Source organism: Leucoraja erinacea, unplaced genomic scaffold (assembly GCF_028641065.1).
Source record: "Leucoraja erinacea ecotype New England unplaced genomic scaffold, Leri_hhj_1 Leri_76S, whole genome shotgun sequence".
NCBI classification, from domain to species: domain Eukaryota; kingdom Metazoa; phylum Chordata; class Chondrichthyes; order Rajiformes; family Rajidae; genus Leucoraja; species Leucoraja erinaceus.
Window position 1 is genome coordinate 293,838 of NW_026576696.1, and position 21,516 is coordinate 315,353.

A 21,516-nucleotide genomic window follows, 5' to 3' on the forward strand; every position below is an offset into this window, starting at 1 on the left:
AATTAAAACACACAAGATCAGTGGCATTCTCATACTCATGCAGTAAAAGCCGATGCGGGAGCGTTTCCCCGTCAAATGAATGGGGCGTTTCCGATCAAAAAAAAAAAGAGGTACAGATGGGTATGTAACAGGGTTAATCCTACCCAATGCTACCACACGGCAGCGTGGGGAAACAATTCGCTTGTATAATTCAGCAACATTGGCGAATAAAGCAAGTCCCGCATCCCAAACCGGGTGGTTCAGGAATCAGCCTAGCGGATCGGTGCTGAGGTAGGGTTGTGCAGGGTGGTTCTCTCGGTCCATCAATCGCCCTGCCTCACGGGACCACAACCGACTTTGCACTACCATGGTCACATTAGGTTATTTTTTTTTATTACACCGTGGTCTAGTTTACTCCAAAGACCGCTTTATAGTACATCATATTTATAGTCCTTGCGTCTAATGTGCCTGTAAAACTGCAGCAAGAATCCCATTGTTCCGCTGCATATGATAACACGCTTGCCTCTCTATACCAAGAATTAAAAAAAACTTCGACTACATTAATTTGTCTAAACTACAGTGTCATCTGATATGCCCTAAATATTACTACAAGGGGCATTCGGAAATGAGCAAATGAGTCACGTATGTCAGTTGCAATGTTACACCGTTAACCACGAAATATGCCGGAGTTCCTCGTTACTATACCGATTTAAAAAATTTCCATGTCACTTTGTTACATTGCACAGAGACTCTTCCCACTTTTAAAATAAAGACTTCGGCATGACACAATATTTCCGTGTAAGCAACCTTTTAAAAAAAAAAAAAAATACACCAAGTGAGTGGTGCAACTCCAGCCCCTGACGGGATTCAGAATCTGGTGGGCGATAAGCATAAAAAATGATTTACAAGAAAAATCTAAAAAAAAAACACATCCTGTATAAAGCAAGGCGAACATACCACGGCGTTCAATCGGTGGTTCCTGGATCTGACGTCCACTTGCCTTTGCCTTTCTTGCAAATCAGGAGCAGAGCGATTTCACCATCGCGCTCGGAAGAAAAAAAGAGGAACGAGCCAAATGAAACCCGCTAGATCTAGCGCTTAGCCACAGCCGTAGAGGGCATCACGCTGGCTGGAGAAAATATTAATGATTCTTGGAGAAAGTAGAAAGCAGAGATCAAACCTAGCAGAGGTGGAACGGTCAAAGTTTCTCCGCATTATGGTTCCATTATTATGCGTGGAGCATGCTTGCGTGATACAACCGTGCTCCCCAAGCGTCCGTGCACTGTGCAACCGGAGCACCGCGGCTATCCAAGGCAACTAGTATTTTCCTATTTCTGATCGTGAGAAAGCCCAGGCTTGCAGTGCATCATGGGCCCCTTGCCAGCATCCTTATCTCCGTACGATCCACCTACTTCATTGATCATTCTGCTAGTCGTCTTAAAGCAGAACCCTCTCCAGCGAGCACGGCAAGTCAAATCCAACAAAGGGACCGCTTTAACAATAAAGCTTTAACGAAAATGTCCTTCGGAAAGCCCAGATTAATGCAAGTGAATGGGTAATTGCGCTTTCCTTCCTATTTGCGAAAGGAAACACCTAGTGTTCGGAATCGCTGTTACTACCTTTTTTGGTTCTGGGATGGCTGTAAAATATCTATGCACTAATCAGCCAGGGGTGAACTGCCTTCATCTCCAAATTCGTGTCTCTGCAGTTGCAATGTAGGATTCAACCATTAGGTTGAAGGAGGCAGATAAACTCATCTGCAGACATTTGGGCATGTATACCAAGTGTGCTATTAAAAGTCTCAAATATTGACGACATCAGACATGCTTGCTACCGTTTTGTAACCTGTATACACTTAGACTATATTTTTGATCCAGTAATGAATAGCAAGTTACTACAAATGTAGCATCAATCAATCACTTGTTGCTATTGCATTTGGATCCGCATTACTTCAATAATCGTCAAAACTAAATTAGGTTTGCAGCAGTAGTCAAACTTAATGGCTGAGGCATTGCTTGTCTGTCCTTGAAGTTTTCAGTGCAAGGAACAGTTAGACTTGATTAATACAAAACTTTGTCTTTACAAATTAAATGTACACTAAAATGATTGGCCCATTTGATAATTAATACAAGAAACAATGGAACTGCAAGGCAAATCCAATTTCCATTTTATAGGAACAGCCACTGAAGCCAGTTAAGGTTGACATGTGGCACCCAGGGAATAATAAACCATTAAGTAGCTTTTTTATTAAAATGAAAAAAAAAAAACTTGAAGTGGCATTCTTTTTCTTTATCAGAACCTTCGGGGTGAAAGCAATTCTACAGTGATTCGACGTAGCATTGATTTAGAGACAATTTCATTAATGCTTGTGTGGTTAATCAATGCATCAAATACATTTGGTTGGGAGGGGGTGGAGGAAGGAAGAAAGTGATTGATTGGCTGATTTGTCATTGCTAGCAAGAACCTGGTAATATCCAAACACCTATAATACAATTACATTTCCAGGTTAACCAGGAGCAGCTACTGGGTCTCTTGCTAGATGCTTATGAGATTGTCCCATTCTAGAGGATATACCTGCAATCCCAGTGCAGTATTGAGAAACTCCACACCAGAATATAAAGATCTTATTGTACTACTCACAAGAGCAACAGATTTCAATGTGTATCACTTTGCTGTGTACAAATTGGATACAGAGTTTTCCCCAAATTGTATTGGCTACTCTTCACAGAAGAGCATAACAGTGCTGGTATTACAATTACCAAAGCTGGTACATTTAGTCTAGCGTACTTCTACAAGCTCTAGAAGCTATCAGATTAGGTCTAATATTTGTATTAACTCCAGAAGCTAGATAGGGCTCTTAAAAATAGCAGAGTCAGGGGATATAGGGAGAATGCAGGAACGGGGTACTGATTGGGGATGATCAGCCATGATCACATTGAATGGCGGGGTGGAAGATTGCAACCTTCACGTGGTCCGCCCTGTTTCGACTAATGCAATTAACTCGACGTGCACAAACAGAAGATCAAATAGAAGTTGTCCAACAACTTTAGGCTGTGCACGCCACACGAAAGAAGATCGAGTGGCAGTGCTGGCTCGAAGGGCCGAATGGCCTACTCCCACATCTATTGTCTATTGTCTATCCAAATGAGCACATCATTTTTCTCCGCTAGGAATATCACATCCAGATCTTTTAAGATTATTCACTTTGATTCCACCAGTCTTTTGGCTATTTTATCCCCTCCATAACAACTGACCATAAGAGACCTCTGGAAACATAGAAATTAGGTGCAGGAGTAGGCCATTTGGCCCTTCGAGCCTGCACCGCCATTCAATATGATCATGGCTGATCATCCAACTCAGTATCCCGTACCTGCCCTCTCCATATCCTCTGATCCCCTTAGCCACAAGGGCCACATCTAACTCCCTCTTAAATATAACCAATGAACTGGCCTCAACTACCCTCTGTTGCAGAGAGTTCCAGAGATTCACCACTGTGTGAAAAAAGTTTTTCTCATCTCAGTTTTAAAGGATTTCCCCCTTATCCTTAAGCTGTGACCCCTTGTCCTGGACTTTTGGCAATTAACTTAATTTTGCTGCTACAGTAGCTGAAAGGAGTTTATGAAATCTACCAATAGCTTTAATTATTCCAAGGATATTAATCCTACCCCAAGCACTATAGTACCATTACAGTCAACTCAACTTTGACATCCCCAAAAAATGGCTGTTAGACAACCATGTCTTAGTCAATGTGATCAAAAGAGTTTAGCAGAAATGCTTCAAGTACCGGCTATATAATCTTGAAATTTGAGCAATGGTGCCTTGGTCTGATCTTTCACCTACAATTACTATTTACTCGCTACATTTCTCCACTCAGGGAATACTACCCAAAAGGCACCAATGTTTTTAATATTTTATCTATGTTTGTCAGATTAGTTTGCATCTATACTTGTCATGCCAAAACTTTCCTCAATGAATTATCACCTTGACAAATTCAGAGATCAGTGAACTAGGGAATTTATCTCCATCCTAGTTATTCAAGCACACAGAATAGCAACCCCAATTGAGTTTCAAATATAACCACTGAACTTTCCACCAAGGAGAATAATAATTCACTATTATACGTCCTATACCTTAACCAATTTCACTTTCATCAAGTCAGTGAAACTACCTTCACGTCAGGGCCGAAGTGAGGATGCCGACTGAGATTGCAGACAAGATTCCATTCGAAAATCCTCAGACTATGACATGCCCTCAGATTTTAATCTAATTTGAGCAGGTAAGTGGCAGGTTAACACCTGCACTGTGCAGGGGAATGGCCAACATTGCCACTGAGCATTTGAGAGCACAACTTTCAGCACATGGCATACAGGGTAGACCAGTACAGCACAAGAACAGGTCCTTTGATCCACAATGTCTACCAAATTATGCCAAAACTAATTATGGACAATCTATCTGCAGTATCCCAGGGGCACAGAGGCAAAGGTAAACCAGGCTAGGTATCCAGCAATGGAAAACTCCCAACATACCATTCTGCCTCCAGCTCCAAGGCACATTAACAAAATAGCATAATAAAAAATACCTAGTCCTCGAGGGGGAAAAGCCAAATTGATTGGCATCCCTTCAATAATCTAATATTTTACCACCATTACAAATGTTCCAGGAGTAAAATGCACTGCATTTAGAGTCAGTCATACAGTGTGGGAACAGGCCCTTCAGCCCAAGTGGCCCACACCAACCAACATGTCCTATCGATACACTTGGCTGCATTTGGCCCAAATCTCTCTCAACATGTTTTATGCACCTGTGTGTTTCTTAAATGTTGCGATAGGCCCCACCTCAACTACCTCCTCCAGCATCTTGTTCCATACACCCACCTTGTGTGAAAAAGTTAACCCTTAGATTCCTATAAAATCTTCCCTCCATTGTAAACCTATGGCCTCTGGTTCTCGATTTCCCTAGCTTGGGCACCCTACCAACAGTGCATCTTGCTTTATCAACAGGACCTACCAAGTCACCAACCTCCATCTAAAAATAGGACAAACGTCCAATGGATGGGAGCTGTTGCAAACCATATTCTGCACTTTACTTCCCCTTTGTTCGATGGTACTAAAGTTTGACTTAATTGCACCCATGTATTGTTTGGATAGCATGCAAAGCTCACTGTACCCCAGTACACAGAACATGAATAAAACTAACCATCAGGAAAACATCCCACTCCAACCTTGAAAAAAGTCACAATTCATCATTGCAAATGGAGCCATCTTACTGGAATTGTGAACCCAACAGCACTTCAAGTCTCTTCCTTAATGTAATAAGGCTGGATGATTTATGCTGGCTGACATTGATGGCTGCAGCCAGTAAATAAAAACCTGTCCCTTCAATTTCAAGAGCCAATGTCTAGATTAGGGACTTGCGCCATCTTTGGCAAGTTCATGTATGCAATATTAATTCTGTCCTCCTACACAATTCTAATTGCCACTTGCTTTCACAAGGATTGATGCAAAGTCCAATCCCCAAAAAAACTTAATTTGTGTTGAGTTTTCTTGCAAAGTTACATTGTAGAGGTTTTTCCAAATAGCAAGCCACTGTGTTTTTTGCAAGACATGTTTAAAGTGTTATAATTGCTTAAAACATCACCCGATTCAATGAACACAGGTTAATTTGCTCCATCACTAACTAACAATAAATGGTTCATACAGTGCCCTCCATAATGTTTGGGACAAAGATCCATCATTTATTTATTTTCCCTTGTACTCCATAATTTGGGATTTGTAATAGGAAAAAAAAAACACATGTGGTTAAAGTGCACTTTGTCAGATTTTAATAAGGGCCATTTTTATCCATTTTGCTTTTATTGTGTAGAAATTTCAGCTGTGTTGATACATAGTCCCCATTTCAGGGCACCATCATGTTTGCGACACATGGCTTCACAGGTGTTTGTAATTGCTCAGGTGTGTTTAATTGCCTCCTTAATGCAGGTATAAGAGAGCTCTCAGCACTTAGTCTTTCTATCACCTTTGGAAACTTATTGCTGTTTATCAACACGAGGACCAAAGTTGTGCCAATGAAAGTCAAGGAAGCCATAATGAGTGAGAAACAAGAATAAAACTGTTAAGAGACAGCAGCCAAACTTTAAGCTTCCCAAAATCAACTGTTTGGAACATCATTAAGAAGAAAGAGAGCACTGGTGAGCTTAATCGCAAAGGGACTGGCAGGCCAAGGAAGACCTCCACAGCTGATGACAGAAGAATTCTCTCTCTGAAGAAAAATCCTCAAATACCTGTCCAACAGATTAGAAACACTCTTCAGGTATGGATTTGTCATTGACCACTGTAGCAGACTTCATGAACAGAAATACAGAGGCTGCACTGCAAGATGCAAGCCACTGGTTAGCCACAAAAATAGAATGGCCAGGTTACAGATAATAAGTACTTAAAAAGCAACTCAATTCTGGAAAAAGGTATGAGGACAGATGAAATTAATTGACCATAGAGTGCATGGCAAGAGCAAAATATGAGGACAGAAAGGATCAGAGGCTACCACTACATTTGTGCAAACAGTGGTGGGGGTTATGGCCTGGGCATGTATGGCTGCTGAAGGTACTGGCTCACTTATCTTCATTGATGATACAACTGTTGATGGTAGTAACATAATGAATTCTGAAGTGTATAGACACAACCTATCTGCTCAAGTTCAAACAAATGCCTCAAAACTCATAGTAGCAATGTTACAAAATTTTGAGATTTAAAAAATCAAGTCTGCAATTTATCCCATCAGATAAAGCATAACAATAAGCTTAATTTGACACCTAATTCACTTTCATATCTCAAGTAATAAAAAAGTTATGGCCATTTTCATACTCGGAAATTAGCATCTTGGTCCCTATTGATTTTCTATGGACATAACAAAAAAGCTGTGATCGAGGACAGTCAAAAGCCCATAACCAAAAATTAAGAGAACTGAATGATTTGTGATTGAACCATTCTGAAACAAATATAAAAATAATCTTACTGGGGGACCTGTTATAAAGCATATAATTAGTTTGGTACCCACTTGTAGCTAATTTCAAACTTGAATTACTAGATCTAAACATCTATCAATTTCTTAATAAATGATTAACATTTTTAAATAGCCTAAGTGTCCAAATAATATTCACAATAAAACATGATTTTTAAATCTCATTTACATCAATTTATAGGCCAAATGGAAGGAATTTAGTGTTCAATTGCTGTAAATTAAAGTCAATTTAAATCGGCTTTCTAGTGGGTTCCTGTGAACGCGCTGGTTTAGAGCGTTCACATTTGTGCCCTCAAATGCCCAGAAAAATACTGCGGGATATAAAGAGCCCGAAATGAACTATTCGCTATAGAAAACTTTATATACAGGGTTCTTAAGAAGCCCCTTTTTAATGTAAAAATAAGGTACATACCTTTAATTGTTTGCTTTATAAAACCCTGGGGCTGCGAGAGGTTGCGGGTTGAGAGAGTAATTTTTAAACTACTATAACTATTATACAAGGCCATAAAAACTAATAATACCATTTGCGCCTGGGTCTTCCAGCAATTTTCCGTTAATGATTTACTAGGCTGAACATTTTCGATTGCAACAGCCTAGTAAAAATCGCGTTTTAAACCCGCTCCCTCTAAACAGCACCAAAATCGCACACACGGAGCTGGGACAGATTCTCAGACATGATTCAGGTAGGTTTTGTAACATACCTACTCATAGGCTGGCAGTTTGGTCTACAGCAAGACAATGATCCCAACCATACTGCTAAAGCAACAAAGGAGTATTTCCAAAGCTAAGAAATGGTCAATTCTTGAGTGCCAAAGTCAATAACTCGATCTGAACCCAATTGAGCATGCCTTTTATATGCTGAAGAGAAAACTGAAGGGGACTAGCCCCCAAAACAAGCACAAGCTAAAGACGGCTGCAATACAGGTCTGGCAAAGTATCACCAGAGAAGACTGGTGATGTCCATGAATCGCAGACTTCAAGCAGTCATTGCATGCAAAGGATATACAACAACATACTAAACATGATTACTTTCATTTACATGACATTGCTGTGTCCCAAACATTATGGTGCAACATCATGTATAAACATTGCTGTAATTTCTGGTGAAACCAAAATGTATAAAAATGGTTGAGAAGCAACTGCAGATGCTGGAAAATCAAAGGTAGACAAAAATACTGGAGAAACTCAGCAGGTGAGTCAGCATCTATGGAGTGAAGGAAATAGGCAATGTTTCAAGTCTGAAGAAGGGTTTCGACCCGAAACATTGCCCATTTCCTTCTCTCCATAGATGCTGCCTCACCCGCTGAGTTTCTCCAGCATTTCTGTCTACCATGTATAAAAATGGCCTTTATTAAAATATGACAATGTGCACTTCAACCACATGTGATTTTTTTCTATTACAAATCTCAAATTGTGGAGTACAGTGGCAAATAAATAAATGATGGGTCTTTATCCTAAACATTATGGAGATACTGTAATATAGATCAGAATGAAAATACTGGTTTCCATTGCAAAAGATCAGTTGCCCGTTCTATTTCTATCTGATATCCCTTTGCTCAAGATGATATGCCTTTCTATTTAGTCAGTAGACAATAGTGAGAAGCAAGTCAAGCAGCTGCAGTCTCTTTAATAATTTAATCAAATGATGTAATAGCAATATTTCAGAACATACTTCCGGCACTGTCATCTGAGCAGCTCAAAACCCAGAGTATTTTATTTACATAATCATGAAGCCTCTTAAACCATTCATGCTCATTGAAGCCTTGCATTCCAACAATTTAGTTGTTCAAGGTTTGTTCATTCATCAACGTTGCCCCAGTTTTCATTTGCTGAACTGGGATGGACAACTAAACCTGGTACACACATTCAATTTGAATACATTGGGATGTTACTTATGCACATTTCAGTGACCAAATCCTTTGGAGGGAAACTAGTTTAGTGATCAACAATTCCAGTCAAAGAGGCCAAAAACCAGTTGCCAGGCATATTTTGGAAATACATAGTGCAGGTTGAAATATGCGACCGTTACAATGAATCTTTAGTTTGGAAAATGTTTGCAAGCTGTATTATTGCAAATTGCAGCCATCTCAGAGTCTGCAGACTGCTGTTGTAGAGTAAATGCCCTGCCTGGCTCAATGGCAAAAACAAGGTTGTTCATACCATTTATTATTAAATTGGCAGCCTCAAAGCTGACTGAAGGAAAGTTTTGAGGCAGCTTTAAAGCGATTAAATTAATAGGTTTGCAAGACTTTTCACCATAAAATTTATTTCTATACCTTTTCACTTTTTACTGGACCACCAATGTCATCAGCAGACCTGGGCATTCCCAGTCTGAACATTAAATTGGAGGGATTCAAATTGCCTATAGGGAAACAGGAAGATTGAATATATGGAACAAGTCCTTCAGTCCACAGTATCTACTGAACATAATGCAAAGTTAACTAATCTGCTTGCATGCGAATCATATCAACAGGCCTACCTAAAAGCTTTGGATAACAATTGTATCTGCTTTCATCACCCCTGGCAGCACATTCCAGGCACACCACCATCTTGCCCTACACATGTCCTTTTAACTTTGTCCATCAAACCTTAAAGCCATGCTCTGCAGTATTTTACACTTCCATGCTAGGAGAAAGGTTGACTATACCCTCAATTGTATATACTTCTATTACTACTACTTCTGGTGCTGGAGTGGAAACAGTACGTTTCAAATATGACCAATTCCATTTCAATAAATAAGCTTCAACACACTTTTCTTTCAGCTAAAATGATGTGCAACCTTGTTGGATTGCAACCTTGTCGTGTTCGGGGAGCTTGTGTGCCTCAGTGACCCCAAGAGCTATGCCAGGGGGAGATTTGTCTCCTGTTAGGATCTCCCATGCTGGACAGGTCAAAGGGTAGAGGCCAGACAAAGAGCAATCCACTGGACCTCCAGGTTGGGGGTTGAGCACAGGTCTAACAACCCTTTCTCAAAAAACAAATACGTTATGGAAACAGCAACTGAAGGAATCAACACTACTGGGCGTGATGGACCTCCAGGGCTATCGACAGATGCTAGCATGAATGTACCAGGCAGCATCCCAAGAATAGCCCTGCATTGGCCACCGGAAGGGAAAGGAAAAGAGGGAGACCCAAAACCACCTGGCATCAAACTGTAGAGGAGGAAATGAAAACAATGGACCTGACCTGGGTAGTGTCCAGAACAGACAGGAGTGTAGGACCTTCATTGCTGCCCTACATGGCAGGACGCACAATAGGCAGTACGCAAGTAAGACGATGTGGATCATTTCCCAAAACAAGTCAGTAATCCAAGGTGGGTTTCCAATAAAAACCCATGACTTGTCAGTGGCATAATTCAGCCTGAAACTGAACATTTGTGGGTTCAATCTCCACTGGAGAATTTAGTGCACCCTGGCCTTAAGGTTTGCTGGACTGTTGAAGGTGTATGGTTTTTGTTGTGAATGGGACCATGTTGTAAAACGTACTTGGCTAATAAAGTATGATTAATTCATGTTTAACCATGAGACTTCTCGCTTCCCAGTCAGCACTTATGCCTCAAAAACCAAAAATAAATACCAATTGTTATACTATTTAATCCAAATGCTATAATTAGGGCAGGGTCATGGGGTTGCACAGCACAGAATCAGGCCTTCAGTGCAACTCCTCACGTTACAATTATACCCTCTGTTTTTTTTAAATACTTTTATTATGGGAAATAGATTAAGCCGTCTGTGCTATATACACCTCAATTTGTGTGCATTTCAATCAGGCCACCCTTCTCAACACCAAGGAAAACAAATTAGCTTATCCAGTCTGAAGGAAGGACCCAGATCCAATATCATCTATCAATGCCCTCCACAAATGCTGCCCGACCTGCTCAGTTACTCCAGCACTGTTGTATGCAAGATTTCCTGCATCTGCAATCCCTCACATCTCCAGCCTATTCATCTCTCTCCATACCCAGTGTCCTGCCTAGGAAACAACCAGGTAAATCTCCCCTCTTCAATGCAACTACACGCTGTGATTGAAAGACACCACACCTTGAAAGTGCCACCACATGTGAATGGAGTGGGCAAGGCAGCTTTGGGCACATTGGCCATCAGTGTGTAGCAAAGCTGATGTGGCCACATTTAGAGTATTGTGTTCACATTTGGGCTTCATTGTAGGAAATATGCTATCAAGATGGAAAGATTTACAAGGATTTTGCCAGGATGAGGACCTGAGCTGTGACAAGAAGTTGTGCAGGCTTTATTTCTTGGAATGCAGGAGGATTCAGAGGTGTACAAAATAATGAAGACAATATTGGGTCAAACCATGTAGGGGAATTGGCAACCAGAGGACACTTTTAAGGTGGGGGGGGGGGGAGGAGATTTGAAATCCGAGGGTTAACTTTTCTACACAAAAGTATTGTAGGAGTATGAAACGAGATGCTGGAGGAATTAAGATGTAGACACAAAATGCTGAAGTAACTCCGTGGGACAGGCAGCATCTCTGGAGAGAAAGAATGGGTGACGTTTCAGGTCGAAGAAGGGTCTCGACCCGAAACGTCACCCATTCCTTCTCTCCATAGATGCTGCCTGTCCCACGGAGTTACTCTAACATTTTGTGTCGATCTTCGATTTACTGTGCACCAGCATCTGCTGTTCTTCCCAACACAATTTGCCGAAGGAATTAGTTGAGGCAGATACTATGGCAACGTTTAAACAGCATTTCGATGGGTTAATGGCTAGGACAGGTTTGGAGGGATACGGGGAGGCGAGTCGGTGGCAAGTTGGGCCGAAGGGGCTGTTTCTACGCTGTACGACTGACAACCTTCACATTGTGTACCAGAATGGCACGGATAAGAGTAGTCCAGTTTCCCAAGTACTGTAATATACCAGTTACCTTCCAGTCCCGACGCGTGAAGCCAAGCACATTACATGTTCTCACCACCATATATTCCGGTTATTCACACGAACACAATTTAATTCTACATAAACTAGAGTTGAAACGCGGTTAATAAATGTAAATTACGTTCCTTCCCGAACGCTGCATGGTTAAATGTCACCCGATCGCAAGGGAATAGTCCACTCCGTTTACACCTCCTTGCTCAAGTGGGTATGAATTTCACTTTTCAACGTCAGTAATATAATCACCTGATAACATATTTTGTCAAGGGATTGATGCAGAGCGCTTGGAAGGAAGGAATTAATACCGTGCCCCCTGGCAAACTAGCGAATTACTGCAGTGTTCAATGCTAATAAATGAACGCACATTGTATCAAAGGAAACGTGGTCAGGAGCCGGGAAATAACCGAAACAATGCACATCATGTATAGCTAGAAAACAGAGTCGACGTTTAAGCAGATCAGTTTCCTTGGGTGTAAATATTGTATTTGGTTTGACAAATTTCTCAGTCTTAACTGAAAGCGTAATTTGAGACGAAGTATTCCCTGGAAAGCGGGACTAAAGATTCTTTTGACAATACACGGTTGAAAGCGTCATCAAGGGGCGCTGATGATTTTATGGAACTTCTTACTGGAATGGAGAATAGATTACATTGTACTGCACGCCATATCAGCATTCTAGGCCACATCCGCTTCTGTTCCACGGATCTGCTCGATAGTTGCTAGTTTCACTTGTGTTCATTAGGACAAGCCTTTCGAGTTCTTACGGTTATGGACATTCAACAATTGAACCCCCCCCCCGGTTTTAGTGGCCGGTTGTGTAATCTATCGTGGTCAAACCATACCTGAACACCAATTCCGATACTCAAATGGAACTGGAAAAAGGAACATGATCAGATTGCATGATCTCGCAATCTACTGTATTTCCCTGCATTTAGTTTAATTTTGTTCATTTTCACAAATAATTAAATAGAAATCGAATGAGCAAGATCAACACTACACTGGGAATATAGTTGAAACAAGGAGTGGCCAATGCTGATTTTCCGAAAAGAAAATGCTGGAGTAACTCAGCGGGTCAGGCAGCATCTGTGGAGAACATGGATAGGTGACGTTTCACAGAGTGCTGGAGTTAACTCAGCGGGTCAGGCAGCATCTGTGGAGAACATGGATAGTTGACGTTTCACAGAGTGCTGGAGTGACTCAGTGGGTCAGGCAGCATCTGTGGAGAACATGGATAGTTGACATTTCACAGAGTGCTGGAATAACTCAGCGGGTGCAACAGCTCTATGGAGCTAAGGAAATAGGCAACGTTTCGGGCCGAAACCCTTCCAGGTTTTGGCCCGAAACGTTGCCTATTTCCAGAAGGGTTTCGGCCCGAAACGTTGCCTATTTCCTTCACTCCATAGATGCTGCTGCACCATAACTCAGTGGGTCAGGCAGCATCTGTGGAGAACATGGATAGGTGACGTTTCACAGAGTGCTGGAGTTAACTCAGCGGGTCAGGCAGCATCTGTGGAGAACATGGATAGGTGACGTTTCACAGAGTGTTGGAGTAACTCTAGGTCAGGCAGCATCTGTGGAGAAGATGGATAGGTGACGTTTCGGGTTGGGACTTCAGACAGATTGCGGGGTTGTGGGAGTGAAAGAAAGCTAGACGAGTGGAGGGACAGAACAAAGCATTGTAGGTAAACAGGAGAGGGACCTTTCAATAGACAGGTGGTAGCACAGATGAACACAAGCTGAAAGGCAAAATGATTAGAGAGTTTAGAATTGTGACGGTAGAGGATGGACAACGTGTAGATTATGTAGTTTGGGGAAGGAATGTAGGGGAAATAAATGCAAGGTCAGGCAGGGCTCAGGGGAGGAGGTTACTTAAAGTTTGTGTTCAAATCGTGGGGTGCAAGCTACCAAAGTGGAACCGGAGATGTCGTTCCTCAAGTTTCCATTTGGCCCCACTCTGGCAATGGAGGCAGCCCAGGACAGAAAGGCCAGAATGGAAAGGCAAGTTGAAGTGGTCAGCAACCGGGGTATCGTGTAGGCCTCGGCAGACCGCACATGCCTTGGCAGACCAAGCACAAGTGTTCAGCAGAATGGTCATCAAGTCTATGCTTGGGCCACAGAGCCCACATCCACTAGCACCATCCTACACACACACAATGGACAATTTACAATTTTACCAAAGCCAATTAACCTACACATCTTTGGAGTGTGGGAGGCCACTGAGCAGTTGGAGATGGTCCACATAGTCACCAGGAGATCAAAGTTCTAGGAGTAGAATTAGGCCATTGGGCTCATCAAGTCTACTCCATTCAATTGTGGCTGATCTATCTTTCCCTCAACCCCATTCTACTGCCGTCTCCCCATAACCCCTGAACGTACAAACCCCGTACAGACGGGGCCTGTAGTCAGGATTGAATCTGGTTTTCATGCACTGCAAGGCAGCAACTTCCCAGATGCAGCAAGAGGGGTTGGAAGAGGTGCATATGAACCTTTGACTCATCTGAAAGAACCATCCGTGTCCCTGGATGGAGGCTAGGGAGGAGGTACAAGGACAGGTGTTACATCTGTGGTTGCTGGGAGCAATACTTAGGGAGGTGGGATGATAGTGGGACGACAGATGGCACTATGGGCTAAGTGTTCGGCTGGCGACCGGAAGGTAGCCGGTTCGAATCCCGCTTGGAGTGCATACTGTCGTTGTGTCCTTGGGGCAAGACACTCAGAGTGTGTGTAATGTAATGTAATTATGTAGCCTTTGGGGCAGAAGGTGGAGAAATCTATGTTATTAATATAGAGACGAGTAACCTAGAGTTGCAAAGGGAGTAGCCTAGAAGTGGAGAATCCAGGTATATAGATAGGCCATAGGTGCGGCCCATTCGGCCCTTCGAGCCAGCACCGCCATTCAATGTGATCACGGCTGATCATCCACAATCAGTACCCCGTTCCTGCCTTCTCCCCATACTCCTCTAGTTTTAAGAGTTCTATCTTATACTCTCTTGAAAGCATGCAGAATCAGCCTCCACTGCCTTCTGAGGCTGGAATGGAATGACATGACAGTTGGTGGGATCATGTCAGAAGTGCCAGAAATGTCAGGTGTTGGATATGAAGGCTGGTGGGGTGGAAGGCAAAATGGAGAGGGAGCAAGAGCAGATGCAAGGGACACCAAGGGTGAGGTATTGATATTTGACAGAAGGGGAGAAATCAAGTGTACAAGAGAAAGACACATTTAATCTAGGGAGCAGATACAGTGGAGACAGAATAGAAAATAGGGGATAGCATCTTTGCAAGAGGAAGGAAATGCAAGCTGTAAAGTGCAGAGCTAGGGGCCACAGTTTAAGAATAAGGGGTAAGCCATTTAGAACGGAGATGAGGAAACACTTTTTCTCACAGATAGTTGCGAGTCTGGAATTCTCTGCCTCAGAGGGCGGTGGAGGCCGGTTCTCTGGATACTTTCAAGAGAGAGCTTGATAGGGCTCTTAAAGATAGCGGAGTCAGGAGATATGGGGAGAAGGCAGGAATGAGGTACTGATTGGGAATGATCAGCCACGATCACATTGAATTGCAGTGCTGGCTCAAAGGGCCAAATGACCTACTCCTGCTCCTATTGTCTAAAAGATTCACGAGAATGTGGTCACGAGTCAAGGGCCTGAGCTTATAGGGAGAACTTGGGCAAGCTAGAACTTTATTCACAGGCACACAGGAGAAAGAGATGATCTTATAGAGGTGTAGACAATCACAAGGGAAATAGATAGGGTGAATGCAGAGATTTTTTCTTGGGGTATGGGGAAATCCAGAACTCTTTTTCACAGAGAGTTGTGAGTGTGGAATCCTCTGCCTCAGAGGGCGGTGGAGGCCAGTTCGCTGGATACTTTCAAGAGAAAACTAGATGGGGCTCTTAAAGATAGCGGAGTCAGGGTACATGGGGAGAAGGCAGGAACGGGTTATTGACTGGCGATGATCAGCCATGATCACATTGAATGGCAGTGCTGGCTCGAGTGGCCTACTCCTGCTCCTATTGTCTATTGACATAGGTTTAAGGCGAGAAGGGAAACATTTGTTAGGAATCCGAGGGGCAATGTTTTCACTCAGAGCGTGGCAAGTATATGGAACGAGCTGTCAGAAGAGGTAGTTGAGGCAGGTACCAATAGCATTTATTAAGGCATTTGGACATGTATAGAGGAAATGTTTAGAAGGATATGGGGCATGCATGGGCAAATGGGACTAGGTTAGACAGGGCATATTGGTCAGCATGGGCCAAAGGGCCTGTTTTTCTGCTATATGACGGATTACAGCTTTCCCTGGCACTCGGGTTGGGGAAAGGCAGGTTTGTTCGATCAATAGGGTTTTCCTACTGGCAGTGTGTGGTGATGGACTCGGACGTCACTTCAGACTATCCAATTGCACCACCTCACACCCAATGTTCAGTCTCATCTTTGGTAATGGTCTCATTCAGGCAACTTGGTCACTGCTAAAAATCAATATTCAGGAGAATGTCAATCACCTGCGGTGAATAAACAACCGAGCTTTGGAATGAGAAATAATCGATGTTCCTATTACAAGTCAAACGGTACGTTAGGAAAATACAGCTCACTTTCCACAAATCCTCAGCACCAATTATGCAAGAAATGTTGAAGTAGATGATGACACCTGGGTTAGAGTTAACGTAAAAATGCATTTCTATAAATTGTTGCATTAATTATCTCAACGTTTAAACATTCACTCATGAAGCAATGTTTATTAAAATTGAACAAATCAACAGAGCAGGCTAATGGGCCACAAAATACGTGCCAAATAGGATGCCAAGATAAACTAATGTCTGCCCACAGATGGTGATATCACCCCGTTCCCTGCATATATGTGTGCCTATTGAGAAACCCCCCCCTAAATGCAACTAACATTTCTGCCTCCACCACAACCTCCGGCAGCACATTCCAGGCACCTACTAAAACATTTGCCCCTCACCTCTCCTTTAAACTTGGTTTCGCTCAACTTAAAGATTTGCCCTCTAGTCTTTGACATCTCCGCACTGCGAAAAGATGTTCTGACTGTTTACCCTATCTATGCCTTAATTTTCCATACTTCTGTCAGGTCTTCCACACCCCCTCCCCCCCTCCCTCCTAGCAACCCGACCTGCCAGAGAAAACAACCCATGTTTGTCTAACCTCTCCTTAACTCGGAATAGCTTGGGCCGAATTCTTGTTACTTCTCTCTTTGGAGAGAGTCAGCATCCTGCAACTAACTGCCTGGCGTGATAGGTGCCGGCAGAACAAGGAATACATGTTGAGAAAATGAGAGTTAAAAGTAATACAGTTGTGCAGCCTACCTTAGGAGAGTTCCTGCAGCCGTTGGGAGCTTTGTGGAAAAAGGCAGCATGCAGTAGCTTCTCTAAATTTAAGTCGGGCATCAGGGAAGATTCTTGTCCTTTAAGTGTCTCTAAACATGGTTTGCATAACTCTGTCTGAGCTTATCTGTAATTTTCCGCTTTTGCTTCCATACATGGGTTGGTTCCCAACACTAACTTAGTGGTGCTGAACTGTATTGTCTGGCAGTCTTTAGTTGGACCCAGCACGTGAATGATAACGTTTTTATGGCCAGTATGGGACTCAGCAGTAACAGTTACACATTGGTTAAAACAAAAGAGGATCTAGCTAGCCACTTTCACAACCACATTTATATTAAACAGATAGTAAAGCCTTATGTCAAAATCTTATCCATGAGCTATTTATTCATCCAATTGTGCCTACATAAATCATTCCACACAGCAGAGGCAGTCTCACAGAGCCACTCACTGTGTAACCAGATAAATATTCCTGTACAATACATTTAACATTACATATTCAGAAGTAAGTTAAATGTCTGCCATTTGTTCAACAGCTTGTAAGACAAAAAACAGCCACCATCAATAAGCCACGCAGGAGAGTGTTAAGCAGTTTTCAAGAATGTCAGGTCTGATCTGTCTGCAAGATTGTTATTACAGCAGAAATCACTGCTATTGGACTGTGTCACAGAGTCAGGTAATTCACAATGCAGTGCACATTACACCGAGGCAACCACTGCCAAATGGACCTAGATAGTTAAACTGCATCAAATAATTGCTTCATATCAAAAAATGATTCATGTTTATTTGCTCAAATGCAAATTCTGCAAACTGGCATGCAGCCAGTTAACCTGCACGTGACATAAATAATCTGGAAAAATGGAAGGAAAGGCAGGAAAGCGTTCTATTGATATCTGTAAATGGGAATGGAGCAACAGAATGCTGGTGTTGAGGGGATGATGACAATGTTGCAAAAAAAAAAAAAAAACTGACAATGGCCACAAAATTAAATTCACCAGGAAGACAATGATTAGATAAATAAAACAAAATATACTACCCTGTAAAGAAAGAAGAAACCAAGCACCACAAAAAAACACATTTAAAAACAAAATGAAAAGCCTTTACCTACCATTCCCAAAGAGCCTTGCCTGGAATAATGAGTGGTCACTTAGCTTCAGAATATATATAACTGCAATTAGCTGGCAATTGATCCCAGCTGTGATCATTTGCACCAATAATACTTTACAATAAACCTTAAAGGGATATTACAGTTTTGGGGCACTGCCCTGATCTGCAGCAGGATATTACAATGACTTCCATTGGTTCCATTTGAGTTAGCACGGGTAACACCACGTGCAGTTTGCTGATGTACCAAATGGTACGTTTTGCTGTTATAGAACTTTGATTGTAGAAAAATACAGCACAGGCCCCTACGACCCACAATGTCTGTGGCGATCATGACGCCAAGCTATATTAATCTCATCTGCATGCACATAACCCCCACCCCTTCATTCCCCACAAAACTATGTGCCTATTTAAAAGCCACTTAAGCATCACTTTCATACCTGTCTTCACCACCTCCGGTAACACGTTCCCGGCACCCAGCCTCTGTATAAAAAACTTGCCCTGCAAAACTCCTCTAAACTTTGCCCCTCTTTGCCCATCAGAGGGTAGTTGAGGCCAGTTCATTGGCTATATTTAAGAGGGAGTTAGATGTGGCCCTTGTGGCTAAGGAGATCAGGGGGTATGGAGAGAAGGCAGGTACGGGATACTGAGTTGGATGATCAGCCATGATCATATTGAATGGCGGTGCAGGCTCGAAGGGCCGAATGGCCTACTCCTGCACCTAATTTCTATGTTTCTATGTTTGCCCCTCTCAGACTCGGCTTGTACTCGCTAGAATTTAGAAGATCGAGGGGGGATCTTATAGAAACTTACAAAATTCTTAAGGGGTTGGACAGGCTAGATGCAGGAAGATTGTTCCCGATGTTGGGGAAGTCCAGAACAACGGGTCACAGCTTAAGGATAAGGGGGAAATCTTTTAGGACCGAGATGAGGAAAACATTTTTCACACAGAGAGTGATGAATCTCTGGAATTCTCTGCCACAGAAGGTAGTTGAGGCCACAGTTCATTGGCTATATTAGGGAGTTAGATGTGGCCCTTGTGGCTAAAGGGATCAGGGGGTATGGAGAGAAGGCAGGTACAGGATACTGAGTTGGATGATCAGCCATGATCATATTGAATGGCGGTGCAGGCTCGAAGGGCCGAATGGCCTACTCCTGCACCTATTTTCTATGTTACTATGTTTCTATGTTTTAGGAATGGCAATAGACGATAGACAATAGGTGTAAGAGTGGGGCATTCGGCCCTTCAAGCCAGCACCGCCATTCAAGTCAAGAGAGTTTATTGTCATGTGTCCCTGATAGGATAATGAAATTCTTGCTTTGCTTCAGCACAACAGAATATAGTAGGCATTTACGACAAAACAGATCAGTGTGTCCGTCCATAAACCATTGTATAAATATATACACACATGAATAAATATACTGATCAAGTGATAAATGATCAATGTGATCATGGCTGATCATCCACAATCAGTACCCCGTTCCTGCCTTCTCCCCATATCCCCTGGCTCCGCTATCTTTAAGAGCCCTATCTAGCTCTCTCTTGAAAGTATCCAGAGAACCGGCCTCCACCGCCCTCTGAGGCAGAGAATTCCACAGACTCACCACTCTCTGTGAGGAAAAAGTGTTTCCTCGTCTCTGTTCTAAATGGCTTACCCCTTATTCTTAAACTGTGGTCCCTGGTTCTGGACTCCCCCAACATCGGGAACATGTTTCCTGCCTGGCCATTCTCCATCTTGCAACTTCTGTATTCAAAATCATATACATCAAAAACCCGGCAAGTCTTTGATTGGGGAAATAAGAATCAAGTCAAAATGGGCTTAGGCAGAAGTTGGGCAGGCTGGGACATTATTCCTTGATCTTATCGAGCTCTTACCAAAGATAGCACAATCAGAATCAAACTCAGAATAAATTTATTAGCAAAGGAATTTGACTTGACGCATATTCCACGGCCTCGTGGTTTTCCCACTGCCTCCGCTTGGCGGTCCGCTCTGTGTAGTTGAAAGCCAGCCAGTTGCAGCGCATAGTCCGGGGTTGACTCACACAGCCAGGTCTCAGTGGAGCACAGGGCAGCAGATCGAGAGAGGTCCTTGTTTGTTCGGCACAGGAGTTGCAACTTGTCCACTTTGTTGTTGAGAGAACATGGGTTTGCAAGGGATATACTCCGGGAGCGGTGTGCCTCATCCTCATTGCCGGAGTTGGATGCGTGCTCCGGAGCGCTTTCCCCGAATCCTCGTACATCTCATGGCCTTGAACATAACCACAGCCCCGCCGACAAGTATGTCCTGATAGTCCAGTGAGTGAGTGAAACCTAGAACAATGTTTGGAGGAACCGAATGTCTGATGTTGATAGAAGCATAGAAACATAGAAATTAGGTGCAGGAGTAGGCCATTCGGCCCTTCGAGCCAGCACCGCCATTCAATGGCTGATCATCCAACTCAGTATCCCGTACCTGCCTTCTCTCCATACCCCCTGATCCCCTTAACCACAAGGGCCACATCTAACTCCCTCTTAAATATAGCCAATGAACTGGCCTCGACCACCCCCTGCGGCAGAGAGTTCCAGAGATTCACCACTCTCTGTGTGAAAAAGGTTCTCCTCATCTCGGTTTTAAAGGATTTCCCCCTTATCCTTAAGCTGTGACCCCTTGTCCTGGACTTCCCCAACATCGGGAACAATCTTCCTGCATCTAGCCTGTCCAACCCCTTAAGAATTTTGTAAGTTTTGATGAGTTGCTCTCTCAAGAAAATAATCTTTGTGAGATTTCCCTGAAGGCACAAATCAACAAACAGACAAAACAGGAAGGAGTAGTTCACTGTGGCAGCCATCGTCAGTGCCATCTTAGTTAAGAACCACAAGACTTGGGTGTTGAGCCAATGAGATGTAAGATTTAATAGGAACCTGAGGGGAAATTCTTCCTGAACTGCAGATGCTGGAATCATGTGTACAACACAAAGTGTAACTCAGCGGGTCAGGCAGCATCTCTGGAGGTGCATAGACCGGGCAACATTTTTGGTTTGATCCCTTCTTCAGACTGGTGATGAATTTCTTCAAAGTAGCCTGCCCACATACCCCAGAGACGTGGAAGCAAGGAACTGCAGATGCTGGTTTAGAAACAAAGTGCCGGAGTGACTCAGCGGGTCAGGCAGCATCTGTGGAGAACATGGATAGGTGACGTTTCACAGAGTGCTGGAG

General features: G+C 42.9%; 1 protein-coding gene across 1 annotated transcript in view; it reads right to left on the reverse strand.

Moving 5' to 3' along the window:
• The window catches only part of LOC129694711 (sodium/calcium exchanger 1-like), a 253,571-nt gene extending 235,435 nt beyond the window's left edge, over positions 1–18,136 (reverse strand). Inside the window, 1 exon segment of the mRNA XM_055631466.1 lies at positions 17,202–18,136. Within this exon segment, the coding sequence (XP_055487441.1) occupies positions 17,202–17,282 (81 nt within the window). The 5' untranslated portion in view covers positions 17,283–18,136.
• Between the last annotated feature and the right edge of the window lie 3,380 nt (positions 18,137–21,516).